An 18,299-nucleotide genomic window follows, 5' to 3' on the forward strand; every position below is an offset into this window, starting at 1 on the left:
TATCATCATCATTATTTATTAAAAGATGTATTCATCAAATATGTTTTGAAAGCTAAGTACTGTGCTATATATTAGGGATATAGTAATAAACAACTCAGAAAAGCTCTCACCTATATCAGGTTGAGTCTTGTAAATAGCCAATTCTTTGATGAAATTTTAGTGGTTTGGAATAATTCACCCCCAAATATCTCTTCCTTTCGCCTGTCATAATGCAGATAGACTTTTTTTTGGCTTGTCTAGTTTCCTATAAAAATTTCAATAGGCATTTAAGTAGCCATTCATTCATTCACTCATTTGTTCAAACAATATTTATTATTGTGACGATCAGTGCCAGCAAGCACTGTATGTGCTGGGAACCCAGGTGTGAAAGGTAGAGTCACAGCACAGGTAGAGGCACAACCAAATAAGCGGGCAAATACAATATGATCCAATAAGCCCTACTATAGTGATAATGACAGAAGGAAAATGAAGATTCAGGACACGGCACCTAGAAGAGATTGCAGAGGAAACATGGAAGAATTCTCTAACAATAGACAGAAATATTATATTTCAAAGTAGATTAAATATATTTAGTTCATGAGATGGAGATATGGTGGAAGTGAAGTATTACAGTCAAGAGAGAAGCATGGAGGGTGGCACTGAGGGGGTGTTGTCCTTTGATATTAGGCAGGTGACTCCTTAAAGCTTTTAGCATACAGCATGGGGTGAAAGTTGTCGGCAGTTTACCAAGAGTGAACAGATAGAACACAGGGTAAGAATTTGGGATAGGGGGTGTACAGGACAGGCAGGGGAAGGGAGAAATAGGGCACTAAGTAATTAAAACATCTAATATAGAGTTTGCTGGGAATCACCACATCACAATTTGCATCGTGTATTTATTTACCCTAGAACTCCACAAAAACCTGTGTGGAGCAATAAGGAATTGTTGAATCTCCTTTAAGAAGTGTGCGATTGTATTAGCAAATGAAAGCAAATAAATACAAATAGGAAGGGAAGCAAACCCACATCTGGGGGAAGATGATGAGATAGTGCTGTTACAGCATCTCTTGGTAACTAACTGAATGAAATGCATGGGATGTCACTGTTTTAAATCCCCCTCTGGTTCAACCGGCTCAGTTACCTGGTTTCACTGAATTTTACTTGATCACTGGCCTTAGCAGGTACATGAGGAAGGGGAAATGAGGAGTGCAAAGGAAGAACTTTTCCAAGGATGATGGGTAAAATTAAGGAAGACATTAAATTTGTCTTTGTTTTATAATTTTTAATCAATTTTGTAAGCAAGTGACTTCAGTGCCCAGAAAGAAAAATGAGAAAAGGTGTATCACTATCTAACAAATCTTTCACATTACTCTTTGTAATCTTTCTTTTGGATGTTTAACAGCTTGTAATGACTATGATCTTGCAGGCACTTCCCATAAACTATATATGCATTATTGATGAAGTTCTATGACTGGAAACTTCCATCACTGCAATGACTGTTGGAAAGCATAGGTTCGTTCATTCAAACTAATAATGCATAGGAGTTTGTCACACTTTTAATATATGCATTCTTCTTGCAGATGGTTGAAAAAGAAGGTTATCTTCAAAAAGCTAAAATTGCAGATGGAGGAAAGAAACTAAGGTAATAAGAGTTCTTTAATTCACTTTTATATAACTATGCTAGCTCCCCTTCTCCTCAATTTGTTTCAGTGCCGCTGTTTGGAAAGAAAGGCCCTATAGTGCAAGACTAGAACATTTCCTTCTGCTATCACTATGATCAACATTATTTTTAATATAATTACAGTTTCCAGTAAAGCACTATATTTTATTTTGTTGCATAGAATATATAAATGAGGTGCTTATTGTCTTCCTATGACTTGAAATCTTAAAAACAGTGCAAAGCAATAAGATAATGGGTCTTATTTCTGGGACTAAGAGATTAGGGAATGAACAGACTTATTTTGCAGTATATAAAAGTCTCCCTACAATACATTGGGAACATAACATTTTTAAGAATGGAGAATTTGAAATACATTTGTTGCTCAAATAAAAAATCAGTTAAGAAAAAAATAAAAGGAAAATAAAATCATCTGTAGGACAAAAAGTTAGAAGTTGCTGCATTTGGAGATGAGACAGAGCAGTTGAGAGAAATTAGAAAAAGTAATAAGAATTTCCTTGGCAACAATAACAGAAAGCTAGGAGAAAAATTTAAGGTTGGTAAGAGGGTAGACACAGATGATAGATAATTTTTATACAAGAAGAATTTAGAAATAATCATCTTCATTTTAGAATTTTTTCCTATTTCTCATGTAAGTCTTATTACACACTTAGATTTGTGTTATAGCCATATGCAAGCTGCAAAGGTACGTAGAAAGTGCTCACAACAGGAGACAAGGCATTTACTCATGACTATTTTTAATAGTTAAAGTCATAAAGGATAAATGTACTAATTATCTACTCAATGGGACACTTATTAATTGTGTAATGAGATCCAGTACTAGACTGGAACTCTAGCCAGTACTAGAGAATGAAGTACACTTTTGTTTGCTTGCTATAGTGGAGTAAGTATATGTTTATTTAAAAGAAGTAAACTTGGAGAAAACAGTCATCCATAATTCCACTACCTAAAAGAGCTATTTCAATTTTAAAGAACAAACTCTATTTTTTGCCCATATTGTGTTTTGTTCTGGGATAGCGAACAGAGTCTTGAATCCTCTCCTAGGCTGTCCCTCTGCACTAACCCTGCAGCCACCCTCCCTTGAGAGGCCCAGGAAGGAGATGCACAGGAGATAAGGTCAAATGCAAGGCTACTTTCAAAGACTGGGCAAGTCCATGCCCCAGTGGAGAACCTGGCTTGACGTGTTAGGTTCTGAAAGGGCAACAGGAGGGATTCTTTGACTAACCCATTCTATGCCTCCTCTCCCCTAGACTTACTCCTAATTATATCAGCTCATGGAAGAAATGTGGAGGGTGCAACAATAAATCTTCCCAAGATGAATAAGTTAAGACCCTCTCTTACCTTACCAGCCAAGTGGACAAAAAAATCCAAAGAGGGACAGAAAAGGACTCAAGGACTTGTTTAAATTATCACTTCAACTTTTCCCTGGGGGTTGGTAGGAGAAAGGTGGTGACAGCTTTGGTCAGTCTTACCCTCCAGCCTCATGCAAGGAAGAGGAGGAGGTCCTAAAAGGAGCTCCAAGCAAATATGCTGCTCCACTGTAGTGGTTTTGTAAAGTGTCCTTGCCTGTAAGCCATCCATAAACCATCCCGGTTAAATGTTTTCCTAGAAAGTGTTCCCCAGAAAAAGCAGAGGAGCAGAACAGGGCCTTTCCCCTAACCAACTCACAGTAATACATTTTCAGGTAGTTTCAATCAGTGGTATGCCATTTTGCATTTGTTTTATTTGTCGTTATTTTAATCAGCTTGCATACCATTTCTGTGTTCTAATTTAAATTCTTATAGACATTAGTTTGTACTCTGTTTTATTGTTATTTCAGTTTGCATATAATTATGCAGTCTTTCAGATCTTTTTCATTTAAAGTTATATAAATTTTAATTTTCCTTTGTTTTGTTTTTTTTTGTTTTGTTTCGGTTTGGTTTGGTTGGTTTGGTTTTGGTTTTGTTTTAACCTCAGGTGCACAGAATTGAGCTGGTTATACTTTTCAGTGTGTGGCCTTACAGTATCATCATTCTGGGCAAGACTCCTAGCTGGTTTTATTTTATTCTTAGTCTCCAATCTCCACTTCACCCCACTGTAGAATGTGTGTTCATCAGATATACTCTCCATATATTTATTTGGCTATGTGTGTGGCATCCTAGAAAATAGTAAGTATGTGAATGTGTTCTAAATTTCATAAGCCTTTTGGGTTATAAGCCTCATTCTGTTTCGCACTACTTTCGTTTAATGTTAGTTAGCGTTAGGATATCTATCTGTATCTATACATTTAAAACAAGTTCATTTCTTCCAACTGATGCCCATTTTGCCATGTGTGGACACATTAAATTTTATTTACTCTACCTCTCAGGAATGGATACTTAAATTGTCCCTAACTCCTTCTATCTTAAACAACACTGCAATAAACCACATATATGTCTCCTTGCAATCCTGTTAGGATTTCTCTCTGGAACATACACCTGGGAGTAAAGGATTGCTGGTTGTGAGGTACACATAGCTATAAATGTGCCGGGTGCTGCTGCCAGACTTTCTCCAGAATGAATGCACCAGTTCATACTCCCCCCATAATGCAGGAGAGATCTCCTCTTGCCATAATCTTATTAATACATAGGATTATTAAAACTCTGTTTTGCAAGTTGATGGCTATAGGATGACCCTACTTTAGTGTTGTGTTAATTTTCATTGTGTTATTTCATTGCATGGTGTTCAGTTAAGCCTCACTTCGCCTATTTAGAGTCAGTTAGGTTCTGCATTCCGAGAGTTGCCTGTGCATAAACTTTGACTATATTCTACTGAGTTTATCACTTCTTTTTGGAAAGAACTAATATATACCAAGTCGTAATACCTTCTCAACTTTAGATTTTGCACATATTTCCTCCACGTCTCTTACTCTCTATTAACCTTGTTGATGAAAGTCCCCAATGACCAGAATTTTTTATATTTGACCCATATTGTTCCATAATTTTATCCTTTATGGCTTGTGGGATTTGCTTTTGTTTCTGTTATAAACACTTTAGAAATAGAAAATTGTAGATGTAATCAGCATGTTTAATAACATATAATATCCCACCATGCTGATGGGACTGTAATGCACCAAACCATTTCTACACTCTCCTTTTATTTGATTTTTAGGTTGATTCTAATTTTATACTAAAATCATGATAATTGCAGTAAACCTCCTACTGTTTGTCAGTTTTTCTTTTATATTGTTTTAAGAGAAATTCTAAGCCTGGATGACTTAGTTAAATCACAGAACCATTTTTTTAATGACTATTAAATATTGCCATAATGCTTGGCCAAGGAATCTGTATGTTTTTGTAACTTGTGACAAAATTGTCATGATGCAGGAAAAACGGATGTGGGGCGTGAGGAGGGTCGTGTCCCAGGCTTCAATTGAGCCCCTGGGACGTGCCCCGCCATGTGAGTCCTTGGCTTTACGTAGGAAAGAATTCAAGAATGAGCCACAGTTGAGTAAAGGTAGATTTATTTAGAGAGATACATTTAAAGGGAAGAGAAACGCCACGAGGTGAGGGGATTGGGTGCTCAGATTAGAGTAAAAGTAAAAGTAAAAAAGTGCTCAGAGACAGTAAGGTGTGGGCTGTCTCTGAATGGGGAGGGGGTGGGGGGCAGCTGCGAGGCACTGTGTTGCCAGTTTATATGGGCTTGGTGACTTATAAGTGGAAGGACCAGTCTAACTAGCCTGGGGAAAGGGCTGGGATTCCCAGGAAGTTGGTCTTTCCCACTCTTTGACCTTTTGTAGCTAGCCTTGGGACTGCCATGGCGCCTGTGGGCGTGTTATTTGCCATCTTAATATATTACAGTGAGCATATAATGAAGCTCAAGTTCTGCTAGAAGTTAAATCTCCCACCATCTTGAGCCTCAAGGCCTACTGGGGGTTGAATCTTCCACCATTTTGATGTTAATTGCTGTAGCATTCCTTGAATGGCTGTGCCCTGCCCCCTTCCTGTCTCAGTCAGTTTAATCATAACTTTGAAAAATTATGTAGTTTTTATCCCATTGATAATTTAGTAGCTATTAAATAGCATACCATAGTTGCTATAATTTGTATTTCTTATGTAAAATTTCTTTTCATAGTCTTTTTCCCACTTATCAAGTTCTTTATATCTTTTATTAAATTTCAGTGAGTTAATAGCAGTAGTAACAGATGCCTACTTTGTCAGGCACCTGGCTAATTGCTTTGCCAGTAATACTGTAAAACAGGCTATATTGTCGTATGCAGTTTTACAGATGGAGAAACTGGGTCACTCATATCAACCTGTCCTTTTCCCAGCCTTATTGTATATATAGTTGGTATCAGATTTTAGCCCTGTTTGAAGTAGGTTGGATTTTTTTTCCTCTTTCTGGAAGCTGTTTGAGGCCAGGAAGCAAAAACTGTCCTTTTATTTCGAAGTACCAAGGGCTTCAATTGTCACTTAACAAATACTATTTTATTAATCTCTTTAAAGTTTTCTACTTATAAATCCATGATAAGTCACCCACATCATGTATTGTGTTATTTTCCTTCCTTCTCGTCCTCCTATTCCTTTTTCTTTAACTTCCTTCCGTCTTTCATATATTTTCTCTTGCTTTCTAAGGAAAATTTGACCTGTCTCTGAATACAACAGGAGTTTGGCTATTCATTTGTAAAGGGCCATAAATTTATTTTGAAGTGAAGTTCTAGAAATTTCCCAGATAGACAGGATTGAAAGCCGAATACATTCAGCATTCAACTTTAGTTTTTCATTATGAACATTCAAAGTATGCTTTTCTGAGGAAGTTTAGGAATTCCTGCATTTTGGTACTTCTGTCCCCAAAAGTGAAGTAGCCCAGTCCAGTGTCCCGTTTCATCACGGACCCATAGCTGTTAGATGGTTGCTTTTATTTGTTTTCTTTCTCTCAATCTTTTTTTTTTTTTAATACAGCTGTTTCTCAGAATAAGATTTTCTGTAGAAAATGATACCAAAATACCTTCCCTCCTAATGTAAACATCATCATCATCATCATCATCATTATTATTATTATTATTTTAGCATTTTCTGCTCAGGATTCCAATAACTTCTTTCAGGCTGACTCTGTCTTTCTCTCTTTTTATGTTCAGTAGGGAGGACTGAAGGGAAGGTTTGGAGAGCATGGAAAACAGAAGTTAATTTGTAAAAGATTGCTTTAGTTTTATGATTTCCATCATATTCCCTGTTATAGTTTCCAACCTCTGGTAACCCTTTGAATATAAAAAGCTTTTATATTTCTTGCCATAGTGAAAGAGAGATATGTATTTATACATTAGTGTCTCTTTGACCCTTTAAGCAGGGGCAAATTACAAGGAGCTTAGAATATAAGAGAGAAGAAATAAGTTCCTCACCTACCAGTTTGAGAACTAGTCAGAACATTTAACAGTGTCCGAGTGATTTTTCGGTAAATCAGTCAAGGACGCTAGAGTAAATCACTTTCACCCCCACCACTGGTGAGGAATCAAGTCAAATCCAGTGTGACCAAGTCAGATAACAGAGGCAGGCAGCCCAAAGATGGTCTGAAATTTACAAAGCAATCTCACCTATATTTTCCTCTGACTTTTTGGTTTGCCACCGTGTTATTACTGAAGAAAGCATAGAGGAGGTGAATGTAAGATATAAAGCTTTGATGTTAGAGCAAATGAATGTGTCAAACCTGAGCTCAAGCTAACAAGTTCTTATAATGGTAATGAATGTTTTAAGGGCCATTTTCCATCAAGCGTTCTTCAGATAAGCAGTTACAATGTTGCTGTTGTTATGTGCTGCCATCCCGTGTCCGTTTTGTAGAATGCAAAGAGTTTTCAGCTAAGCTATGCGCTGTGTTAAGGTGGTTTTTTTTTTTTTTTTTTTTTAGGTTTTTGGTTTTTAGGGTTTGTTTGTTTCTTTCTTTTTTTCTTTCTTTTTTTTTTTTTTCTTTTGCATATCTACCCTTACAACTCAGGATTTGTTTTCAGGAAATTCTGTGAATTGTCTATGTGTTTCACTTGGAGAAAATGCCCCAGCAATTGCATTAATTGTAACAAATTGTCCTTATGACAATTTAGTTCTTCCTTCTTCCTAATTGTATTAAGGATCTTTCCCCCCTTAGAAGTGACTTGTGACAAAAAATTAAAATAAGTAACTGCATTTCTTGTCCCAGGATCTATTTCCTGTACTGAACTACTAGCATCAATATCAATCCCTCACCTAATTGTTATGTGTAAATTCACGCGGAGCCTCTGTCAGCTATTCCTGGGACCTCTGACTTACTCAGGTCGGACATTTCCTGACTGATGTGTCTTACTCAACCCACAAGTCTATCCAGCAGCTTGGTTTTTTTCTCTCTGTGTGGAGAAATAAAAAAGAACGCCCTAAAAGTTAAGATGATGAAGTTTCGACGCATTTATTGGCTCCCACTGATGAATGAAGTTACCTGCTGGCCGTCTTAGGCAGGTAGGGATGAAAGGGCTTGCAGTTCAGCATTGCAGAACAACCCATGTCAGGCTCGGAAGTGGCCTTGCTCCAGGGAGAAAGACATTCATGTACCTCTTTTAACACAGTTGGGAGTCTCCCTCTCTCAGAGCCTGTCACAAGGCTCTGCAGAGACATGCCCAAACGTCTAAGAGAGAGCTGCATGCCAGCTGCTCTAGAAATAACTGATACAGCAGAATGAGCATGGCCTTCAAGGTCCAGGAGACTTGGCTTGAATCCCACGCTTATGACTTTGACTCCATTTGGTAAGAGACAGCCTCACTAAGCCTCAGTTTTCTTATCTGAAGTGTGGGGGTATCACCCACCTCCCATTGCTGTTTGGAGGATTTATTTATATTCATGTTTACTGTCTGTCTCCCCTGAGTTTAAAGTAAATGCCTTGAGGGTCTGTTATTTGCCTTTATATATTCAGTCCTTTGAATTGTGTCTGTTATGTGGTAGAGGCTCAATAAATTCTTGTGACTGGCTTGGGGATTAAATTACTTGATACAAACAAAATACGAGGTGCCATACCTAGCACAGAGTGAAAACCAATGTGTATCTTATTGACATACATCTGAGAAGTTAGGAAGCCCTCTAGAGAAAGCTCAGGTATTGCCACTAGAATGATAAATCAGAAAAAAAAAAAAAAAAAAAAAAAAAAAGCTGAACCAAGAGCATTAGATACTTGTAAAGTGGTGTTAGGAAAGACATTTCAAAACATTTGGGAACTAAAGAATAAAGAAGGGACATGTAGGATGTAGGTGCTTTTGTAGTCCTTGTTAGTGAATAACAGCAAACAGAGAGCAGGAAAATTCTAGATATGTGACACTCCTGAAATTTGAGAGCCCCTGAGGTCTTTTACTCAAAAACCTTTAATAACCACTTACTAGTATCATACTGTGCCCAGGAGTGGAAAAGCTCTAGGAGGTCAGAGGTGGTGTTCCCCTCTTGGGAGGTGTTAGGGAAGTAGAGAGACTTTCTTTCCATTCTGAAAATTGCTTCATCCTCAAAACATCGACTTTAAAAGTTTCACCAGAAACTGCTGCACTCACCTGTCCTGGCTAAGCCCTACACTTCCTGAGTTGGATCTCAACACACTGAACAACAGACACCTATGAGGATTTGGTTGCAAACAGAAAGCATTAAAGATTCAAGTGAAGGCAAAGCTTTGGCCATTTATCCTGTTCACCCCAGAGCTGACGGTGCCATTTAGAAAGCTAACCACGCTAGAGTAACTGGTGAGGAAGCTCTTCTGCTGATACACTGAGAATTACAGGCAACACAGTGGGCCAAACACATCAAATAGGGGATGGACTAGAGAGAGGTGGTATAGAAAGTGACCAGGTCTCTAGAGTACTTTGTTCAGAGTGGAAGGTTCTGACCCAAGTCATAGGTTGAAAGATGTTCCCATTAGGGGACTTCTCAGCCACTCCCAGACTACAGCTTATGAGTCACTTTCTGGTTTTAGTGCAGGTAAGTCATCACAAACCAGAATAATCCTCTAGCAGGAAAGAGACCGAGGTGGCACCATCGTAAGAAGCACACCCCTGCTTCTGGCTTCTAAGGATGAGCTGAAAGATCCAGCATGTGACTCCTTTCAATCAGTGCCCTTTCTAAGAGAAAAATAGAGCTTCGGAGTGGTGGGCCTTTGACCAATCTTTCTAATGAACATCAGGTAAAATAGTAAACAAGAAAGTCCAGAAGGCTTATGCCTTGCCACAGGCTCTGCATTAGTTTTTGTAAGTTGAAACTTAGGACCAAAACTGTAGTGAAATCTGAAATTGACAACCTCCTTAACCAAGACAGTAGTGCAGGCATACATTGGAGATACTGCTGGCTTGGTTCCACCACCTCAATAAAGGGAATAAGACAACAAAGTGAGTCACATGATCTTTTGGCTTCCCAGTGCAAATAAGAGTTATGTTCACACTCTATTGTAGTCTACTAAATGTACAATAGCATTATGTCTAAAAGGTGTGTAAACCTTAGTTCAAAAAATACTGTATTGCTAGAACATACTGACCATCATCTGAGCCTTCAACGAACAACAATCTTTTTGCTGGTGGAAGGCCTTGCCTCATTGTTGATGACTGCTTAATCAGGGTGGTGGTTGCTGAAGGCTGGAGTGGCTGGGACAGTTTCTCAAAATAAGACAATAATGAAGTTTCCACATTGAATGACTTTTCCTTTCATGAACTATTTTTCTGTAGCATGCAATGCCATTTGATAGCATTTTACTCACAGTAGAACTTCTTTCAAAATGGGAGTCAGTCCTCTCAAACCCTGCCATTCATTTGTCAACTAAGTTTATGTAATATTTTAAATCCTTTGTTGTCATTTCAGCAGTCTTCACAGTTCTTCACCAGGAGTAGATTCCATCTCAAGAAACCACTTTCTTTGCTCCCCCATAAGAATCAATTCTTCATCCCTTAAAGTTTTGTCGTGAGATTGCAGTAGTTCAGTCACATCTTCAGGCTCCACTATTAGTTCTCTTGCTATTTCCATCACATCTGCAGTTACTTCTTCCATTAAAGTCTTGAACAACTTAAAGTCATTCATGAAGATTGGAATTAACTTCTTCGAACTCCTGTTAATGTTGCTGTTTTGACCTCTTCCCATGAATTAGGAATGTTTTCAATGGCATCTAGTATGTTAAATCCTTTCCAGAGTGTTTTCAACTTACTTTGCCCAAATCCATCAGAGGAGTCACTACCTATGGCAGCTATAGTCTTACGAAATGTATTTCTTAAATAATAGGACTCCTTGATCCATGGGGCTGTGGCATGGATATTATGTTAGCAAGCATGAGAACAATATTAATCTCAATGTACATCTCCACTGAAGCTCTTGGGTGGGCAGGTGCATTATCAATGAGCAGTAATATTTTGATAGAAATCATTTCTGAGCAGTAGATCTCAAGAGTGGACTTAAAATATTCAATAAACCATGTTGTCAACAGATATGCTGTCACCCAGGCTTTGTTCCATTTATAGACCATAAGCAGAGTAGATTTAGCATAAATCTTAAGGATCCTAGGATTTTCCAGATGGTAAATGAGCATTGGCTTCAACTTAAAGTCACCAGTTGCATTAGCCCCTAACAAGAGAGTCAGTCTGTGTCTTGAGGCTTTGAAGGCAGGCATTGACTTCTCTTCTCTGGCTATGAAGATCCTAGATGGCATCTTCTTCCAATGTAAATTTGTTTCATCTACATTGAAAATCTGTTGTTTGGAGTAACCAACTTCATTAACTATGTTAGCTAGATCTTCTGGATTACTTACTGCAACTTGTACGTTAGCACTGGCTGCTTCACCTTGCAGTTTTCTGTTACAAAGATGGTTTCTTTCCTTAAAACCTCATGAACCAACCTCTGTTAGCTTCAAACTTTTCTTTTGCAGTTTCTGCATCTCTCTCAGCCTTCACAGAATTAAAGAGATTAGGCCTTGCTCTGGTTGAGGCTTTGGCTTAAGGGAATGTTGTGTATGGTTTGATTTTCTATCCTAACCACTAAAACTTTCTCCATATCAGCAATAAGACTATTCTGCTTTCTTACCATTCATGTGTTCACTGGAGTAGCACTTTTAATTTCCTTTAAGAAATTTTCTTTGCATTCACAGTTTGGCTAACTGGCACAAGAGGCCTAGCTTTCCGCCTGTCTCAGCTTTTGACATGCCTTCCTCACTAAACTCAGTCATTACTAGCTTTTAATTTAAAGTGAGAAATGTGCAACTCTTCCTTTCACTTGAACACTTAGAGGCCATTGTAGAGTTATAATTGGCCTAATTTCAATATTATTATATCTTAGAATAGGGAGGCCCAAGGAGAGGAGGAGAGATGGGGAAAAGCCAGTCAGTAGAGCCGTCAGAACACACACAATACTTATGGATAAAGTTCGCTGGGCATAGCACACAGCACCCCAAAATAATTACAATTGTGACACCAAAGATCACTGATCACAGGTCACCATAACAAATATAATAATAATGTGAAAGTTTGGAATATTATGAGAATTACCAAAATGTGAGACAAAAACACAAAGTGAACAAATGCTGTTGGAAAAATTGGCATCAATAGACTTGCCCAAAGAAAGGTTGCCACAAACCTTAAATTTGTAAAAAACGCAATATCTGCAAAGCACATTAAAGTGAAGCACAACAAAATGAGGTATGCCTGTATTCCTTAATCTTTAAAAAAGATAACGTAAAATAGTGAACGGATTTCAGGCTTCAGAATCACAGAAACTGGGTTTTGACTCTAAGTATATGGCCTTAAGTAAGTTACCTAAACACTCTGAACCTCATTTTCCATATTATTAAATGGACATATTAGTACCTTTATCATTAGTACCTTTATCTAGCTTTTTTGTGAAGCTAAATCTCCATTAGAAAATCAGACTTATTCTAGGTACTTTTTAAATTTATGCTAATTATTATTTTAAAAGAGATCATGGAAAACCGACTCAAAATTGGGGTATCTAGAAGGTTGATGAACAGCGTTCTTTATTCCTTTTTAAATAAAGTTATGTTAAACAAATTGGAAAAATCTAAACTTGTATTCATAAAGACATCATTTATAGTTTATAAATTCAAAAGGAAGTAGCACTGTATGTAAAGTGCCAGGGCAATTCATATTACCAAGGTTGCAGGACCCGCAGTTCTTATCTTCGTTGGCTTGTTCACCAGACTCACCTAAGAGAGAATATTTCACAGCAGTTCAGAGATATAATTGAGAACCATGAAATAACTGAATTTCATCCAACTTCGGTTCTAACCAGTTCCAGTTCCAAGTTTAACAAAGGGAAGAGTAATGCCAACACGTTCTATAAACGATCAACATCAGAACCATTTATCCAGGGCTTGTTATAGACAGAAAGCAAATAAGATGCAGAGTGAGTATCTCCCTGCCAGGAGATGACAGATACAGTGGGAAATATAACAGGCAGGTTAATATATCACACCTGAGGGTGGTCCAGTCGCCCTGGTCACATGCTGTCAAAGTAAGGAGCAGAGGTAAAAGACGCTCAGCGTAGGCTAGCAGTCCTGCCAGTGGATCAGTCATCTCATGCTATGGCCTGCATAAAGAGAAGGCTACAGCTGCCCCAGTTCACCTCGCAGCTGCTGGTCCCTGAAAGGAGAAATGGAAACAGGGCAAAAAAGGGAAAAGGTCTATGTAGTTTTCTTTTTTACCCTCATCTTTTTCATCACTTGATTGATAAAGTGACTGTTGGGAGACAAGTGGCTCCAAGAACATAGTATTCATATTAGCATGTTGAAAAATACACAGTGTGTTTGTTTTGTTTCTCTTTGTCCTATTTTTTTTAATACAATAGTATATCATTAGGAAAGCTTCAGGTACCTAAGAGCAACCTAATCTTGTAAATACTAACTTTACTAAATCAAAGCTGTTCTTTCAGTCAAGCCCCTAGAGTCTATGAAGCAGATGGAACTAAATTGCACAAAGATCTTGAATGGTCATTTTAAACATATTTTTGTGTAGTTTTATATTGATCAGAATAGTCTTTTGTAAACTTTGTGAAAAATCACTTTAGTAAAATGAATTCAGCTATTCTGAAATGAGTGTTAAACCAAAGCAAACTGCAGCAATATGATATAATAGATAGAAACTTACTTACATTAATCTCCTTAATGTTTTACTATCTAAACAAGGGAATTCTTCATGACACAAATATACACACATGTGGTTACTAAAGTCATGCATGTTCAGTGCAAAGGAAAAACAAAAGCTATGATTTCACTATCTGATTTACCTATTGTTATACCCAGCATTTTTCCCCCTGTGCCTGTTAAATCATTGACTCAACAAATACATATTTAGTATCTACTCTGTCCAAGTCACTGTTACTTATTCCTGAGGGTACCTCTGTAAAGATAAAATGTTTTCTGTCAATTTGGGGCTCTTTATTTAGCAAGGGAGAGAGAAGTGAAATTTACAAAAAATTTTTAAAATTTATCCTAAGTGCTATGTGAAGAAGTCATGGAAGACACATTTGAGGATATAATACTTGAACTTCCAATAAATGGGAATTAATTATCAGTAGGGGCTGAGATGGGTGAGGACAGTCTTAGGTAAATAGTACAGCATGGGGTTATTAATTACGTATTACATTATAGTCCACATTAAAATTTTTCAATATCAGAATTCTTCTACAGCATAGGGTTCATTATTCCATTATGTGAATCCTTTATATGCAATTTACACAAACTGTCTCTTAATTTTATATATTTTAGGTACAGAATTAAGAAGTAATGGTGTACTTCATTCTTGTGCACAGAGCCTTAACTTAGGAGATAACTTCTTTAGGATAGATTTCAATTCATAGGAATGGGCTTGTTTAATCAAAAGATACACACATTTAAAAATATTTGAAAAAAATATTTTGCCAAATTCACTCCTAGAAAAATGTGCTAGTTTACACTTCCACTAAAATTGTGTGGGAGAATCCATTTCTCCACACTCTCAGTAACCCTTGGTATTATTCCTTCTAATTCTTGCCAATTTGACTGGCAAAAAAGGAAAAAGCATTTCTCTCCTTTTATTTGCATTTCTTTGCTTTCTAATCGGTTTCTACTCTGAAAAATATTTTGAACTAGGCAGTGACACATTAGCTGGTTAGTTTTTCAGACTGAATTATACTAAATCTATGAAGAGATATGACAATAAAGGACAGGGTTCTGATTTCTGTTTTTACCTTGCTATTTTTAGCTTGCTGTAGAAACAGACTTTTAATAGAGTGGGGAACATGGATACACAAAAGTTGGATTTTAATAATTGAAAAAGATTTTGGGAGTATCTACAAATTATAAAAGTTTTACTGTAAGTGCCATGATCTTTAAAAATTACAGAATGGTTTTATTATTACTTAAATTTCATACCACCTATAGCATTTAAAAAAGAAAAGATTTTAAGGTATTCTAGTTAAGAATATAGTCTCTACTCATTTCAAATGTTGCTCATATAATATCTGTGAATGATTTCTTCAAGTGATAACGCTTTTTTTTTTTTTAACTTTTTTCTCTCCTAAGGAAAAACTGGTCTACTTCCTGGATTGTTCTTTCTAGTCGAAAAATTGAATTTTACAAAGAATCCAAGCAGCAGGCTCTGTCTAATATGGTGAGTAGTTCTCTGTTTCTACTATTATCATCTTTACAGAAATATTGTTGAATTGAAAGTTTGATTTCAACAGAAATCACACTACAGCCTCCAAGCCATCAACCTCTGAAAGCAGATGGAGGAAATGACTCAATAAACTTTTAATCAGATGAAGGGAAAATAGAACTTAGTGTCTGTTTTATTAAGTGGTGCATTTGGAGAATAATCACAAAATGAGATGAATGGCGAGCAGCTATCTAGTAATGGGAAGGTAACACTTTAAATTAAGGTGCCATTTATAAATGCTTTATTCTTATTTATGAAATGATCACTAAATGCAGCTACTTGCTCCAATAATGTATTATAAAGTATGTTATAAAATGCATTAGTAATAAATGCTTAACAGATGAGACTATGGGAAGCTGTTTTAAAGAATATTATAAGACGTAAATCGTATTAAACCATGTATGTGCATCTTTAATACATGAATTTAAGTTGTTATCTAGCATGCTATAAAGTGCTTCACACATTAATAAATAATAATAAACTGTTTATAAATGGCACCTTAATATAGGGTGTTACCAATGAGGAAACACTCTAAGTTAACAAAGTGATTTTTTATCTTAGTCTTAACTGTGACATTCACTATATCCAGCTAACCTTTCAGAATAGTTCTATGACTCCGTCTAATGGAGCTAATACAATTTCTGTATCCTATAGTTATCACAAAGTGAAATTTGTAGGGCTTCTTGATTGTACCTGGAGGAGGGCCTCATATATGCCCACAAAGATTTGACAGTGACAGTAAGTAGGAGCAATTCTGAGCTAGTTACTGGGGCAATTCAAGCTCAAAACCTTGCTGCCTGAACACCAGAGCTGCTGCACGATGTCAGAGACAGTGGGCAAGCAGCATGTCTGACAGCCTCCTGATTAGGAAGGACTCCGGGCAGGAACCAACCTGCCATACCCCATTGGCCTGATGGGCGGCAGGGAAAGGGGTCTCCTGGCAGGAGTTAACCACAATGAACTAATTTGTATTTGGCAGGTAATAAAAGATGGAAAGTTCTTTGCTTTCCAGCCACTAGTCGTGTTTGCTATTTAATCCTCTTTAAATGGGAAATAGAAAATCATTTGCTAGGAGAATTTTTTTTTTAAAGGAGAAGATTTTAGTAAGAACAAAAGGTAGCATTTGGCTTGCTCCTGATAATTGCAGTAGCCTTTATCCCCAAGTAGCTTGCTGATTTTGGAGTCTCGGTGCAGTCCAATATGTAAACTAATTATGAATAAATTAAAAATATATCTCAGTCCTTTGTATTTTTAATTTAAACTGCCTCAGAAATTTGTTTTAGGGTTTTGTTTTGTTTTTATTTTTTGGCTACAGTAATATTGAGATAATCTTTTTAAGAAAAATAAAGTACCCCTAAGGGCCAGGCACAAAACAACTCCCTTCCACCCACGGGTCCTTTGTCTTCCCTTTGAATGAGTTCTAAGGGGGAAGTCAGGAAGGGAAGAATCCGCTTGCCTTGCTGAGTTTGGCTGCTCAGAAGATGATCTTCGTCCTGCTGGGTGAGAAGAATTTCATTGGAGCAGAGTTTATGTGAATGTGCTGGGATAATGGGAGAGATTAGATTCCAAATTAAAGCATTTGGTTTATTTTTATTTTATTATTTTAATCTCCTTGTACCAGGAGATATAATTATCAGCTGCTTATATCAGTTTTATACAGGTGAAAAAAAACTCTCTTTCAGATTTATAGGCGAACCTTGCAAGTCACTAATTGCATGCCTCCAGTTCAAGGTTTAGAATTGTTGTAAATTGACAGTAGATTTTACTTTTGGAAGAAATTCGTTAACATTTTTTTTGGCAGTCCCTATTTATTACTTCTGGTCCCATTTTCAATGGTCTTATGGTTTCTCCTAGGCGCTCATTGTCTTCAAAGCAAATCCAGGGCAAGAACTAACTGTGTTTTGTGGTAATGGGGGAAAAATTACAGATTCCTGTTTGTACTGCATGAATTGTCTTACTAGTCAACTTCTTGGATACATTTCTAACCAAATATTAAAGGCCTAGTGGGATAGCCCACATTTACCAATTCCAGTCTCAGAGAAATGATACGATGATTGCCAGGCCTTGATTAAAGATACTGTGGTTTTATTTTGAAAGAGATTTATGCTCAAGTTTCTAAATTTCTCTTGTACCCTCTTACACATGTCTTAGTATTATTGTTCATTGTACTTCTGGGAAAAAGTCTGTCCTTTCCTCCAAAGAGTCAGTAGAAATTGCCTAAGTGAGTGCAAAATGTGGTTTAAAGAGTAAATGGCATTTTAATCTGTATAGGGATGATATTTCAATGTTAATGCAGTGGTGAGACAAAGCAGCAAAGTAGCTCGGAGCAGGGCTTTGAAGTTCAACCACAAGGGACTTTATTCTAGTTTTGCCACTTGGGAATTCAGCTTCTCTGAGCTTCAGAATCCTCATCTGTAAAGCGGGGATAGTGATATCTGTCAAGAGAATTAGCAAGGAATATAATTAGTTAATAAAACAAACAAAAAATACATAGTAGCCATAAGATAATTATATATTCTATTATAATATACTCTATTAAAATATACCTATATTCTATATTACATGATATAGAGTATAATATAATTATAACATATCATTGTGCTGTATTAGTTTTGTGCTTAAATTGATTCACACATGTATAGAAGAAAAAACTGTATTAATTCAAGGAACACCAGCATGTACAGTCTCCAAAAAAAGAACTGTGTATCCATAGGCAGCATAAAATGTGTCTGAGCACTGAATAATTATTAAAATGAAGCCATTTCTCTGAGGCCCTAGAGGTAACCTCCTGATAGTCCATGTACATTTTCCTGGGGCCCTCATCTTCCTCCATTGTCTCTTACCCTTACTACTTTCACATTTAATGCATCATGTCACAAAAAGTTGTACCTGGTCCCACATTCCATGTTTGGCTATATTTCTTTTTCACTGAAATTCTTTTAATCATAACCAAGTCACTTTTTTTTTTTACCTTGCTGTTACTGTATTTAATGTATTTTTTATTGAAGT

General features: G+C 36.8%; 1 protein-coding gene across 5 annotated transcripts in view; it reads left to right on the plus strand.

Annotated features, from left to right (window-relative positions):
• Nucleotides 1–18,299, plus strand: part of ARHGAP15 (Rho GTPase activating protein 15) — a 575,316-nt gene that overhangs the window by 81,183 nt on the left and 475,834 nt on the right. For all 5 annotated transcript variants that reach the window (XM_064484735.1, XM_010974707.3, XM_064484738.1 and 2 more), the window contains 2 exons: nt 1,560–1,621; nt 15,158–15,245. In XM_064484735.1, coding sequence (XP_064340805.1) covers nt 1,560–1,621; nt 15,158–15,245 — 150 coding nt within the window. The remainder of the gene's footprint in view (nt 1–1,559; nt 1,622–15,157; nt 15,246–18,299) is intronic.

The sequence above is a fragment of the Camelus dromedarius genome, chromosome 4 (assembly GCF_036321535.1).
Source record: "Camelus dromedarius isolate mCamDro1 chromosome 4, mCamDro1.pat, whole genome shotgun sequence".
Classification (NCBI taxonomy): Eukaryota; Metazoa; Chordata; class Mammalia; order Artiodactyla; family Camelidae; genus Camelus; species Camelus dromedarius.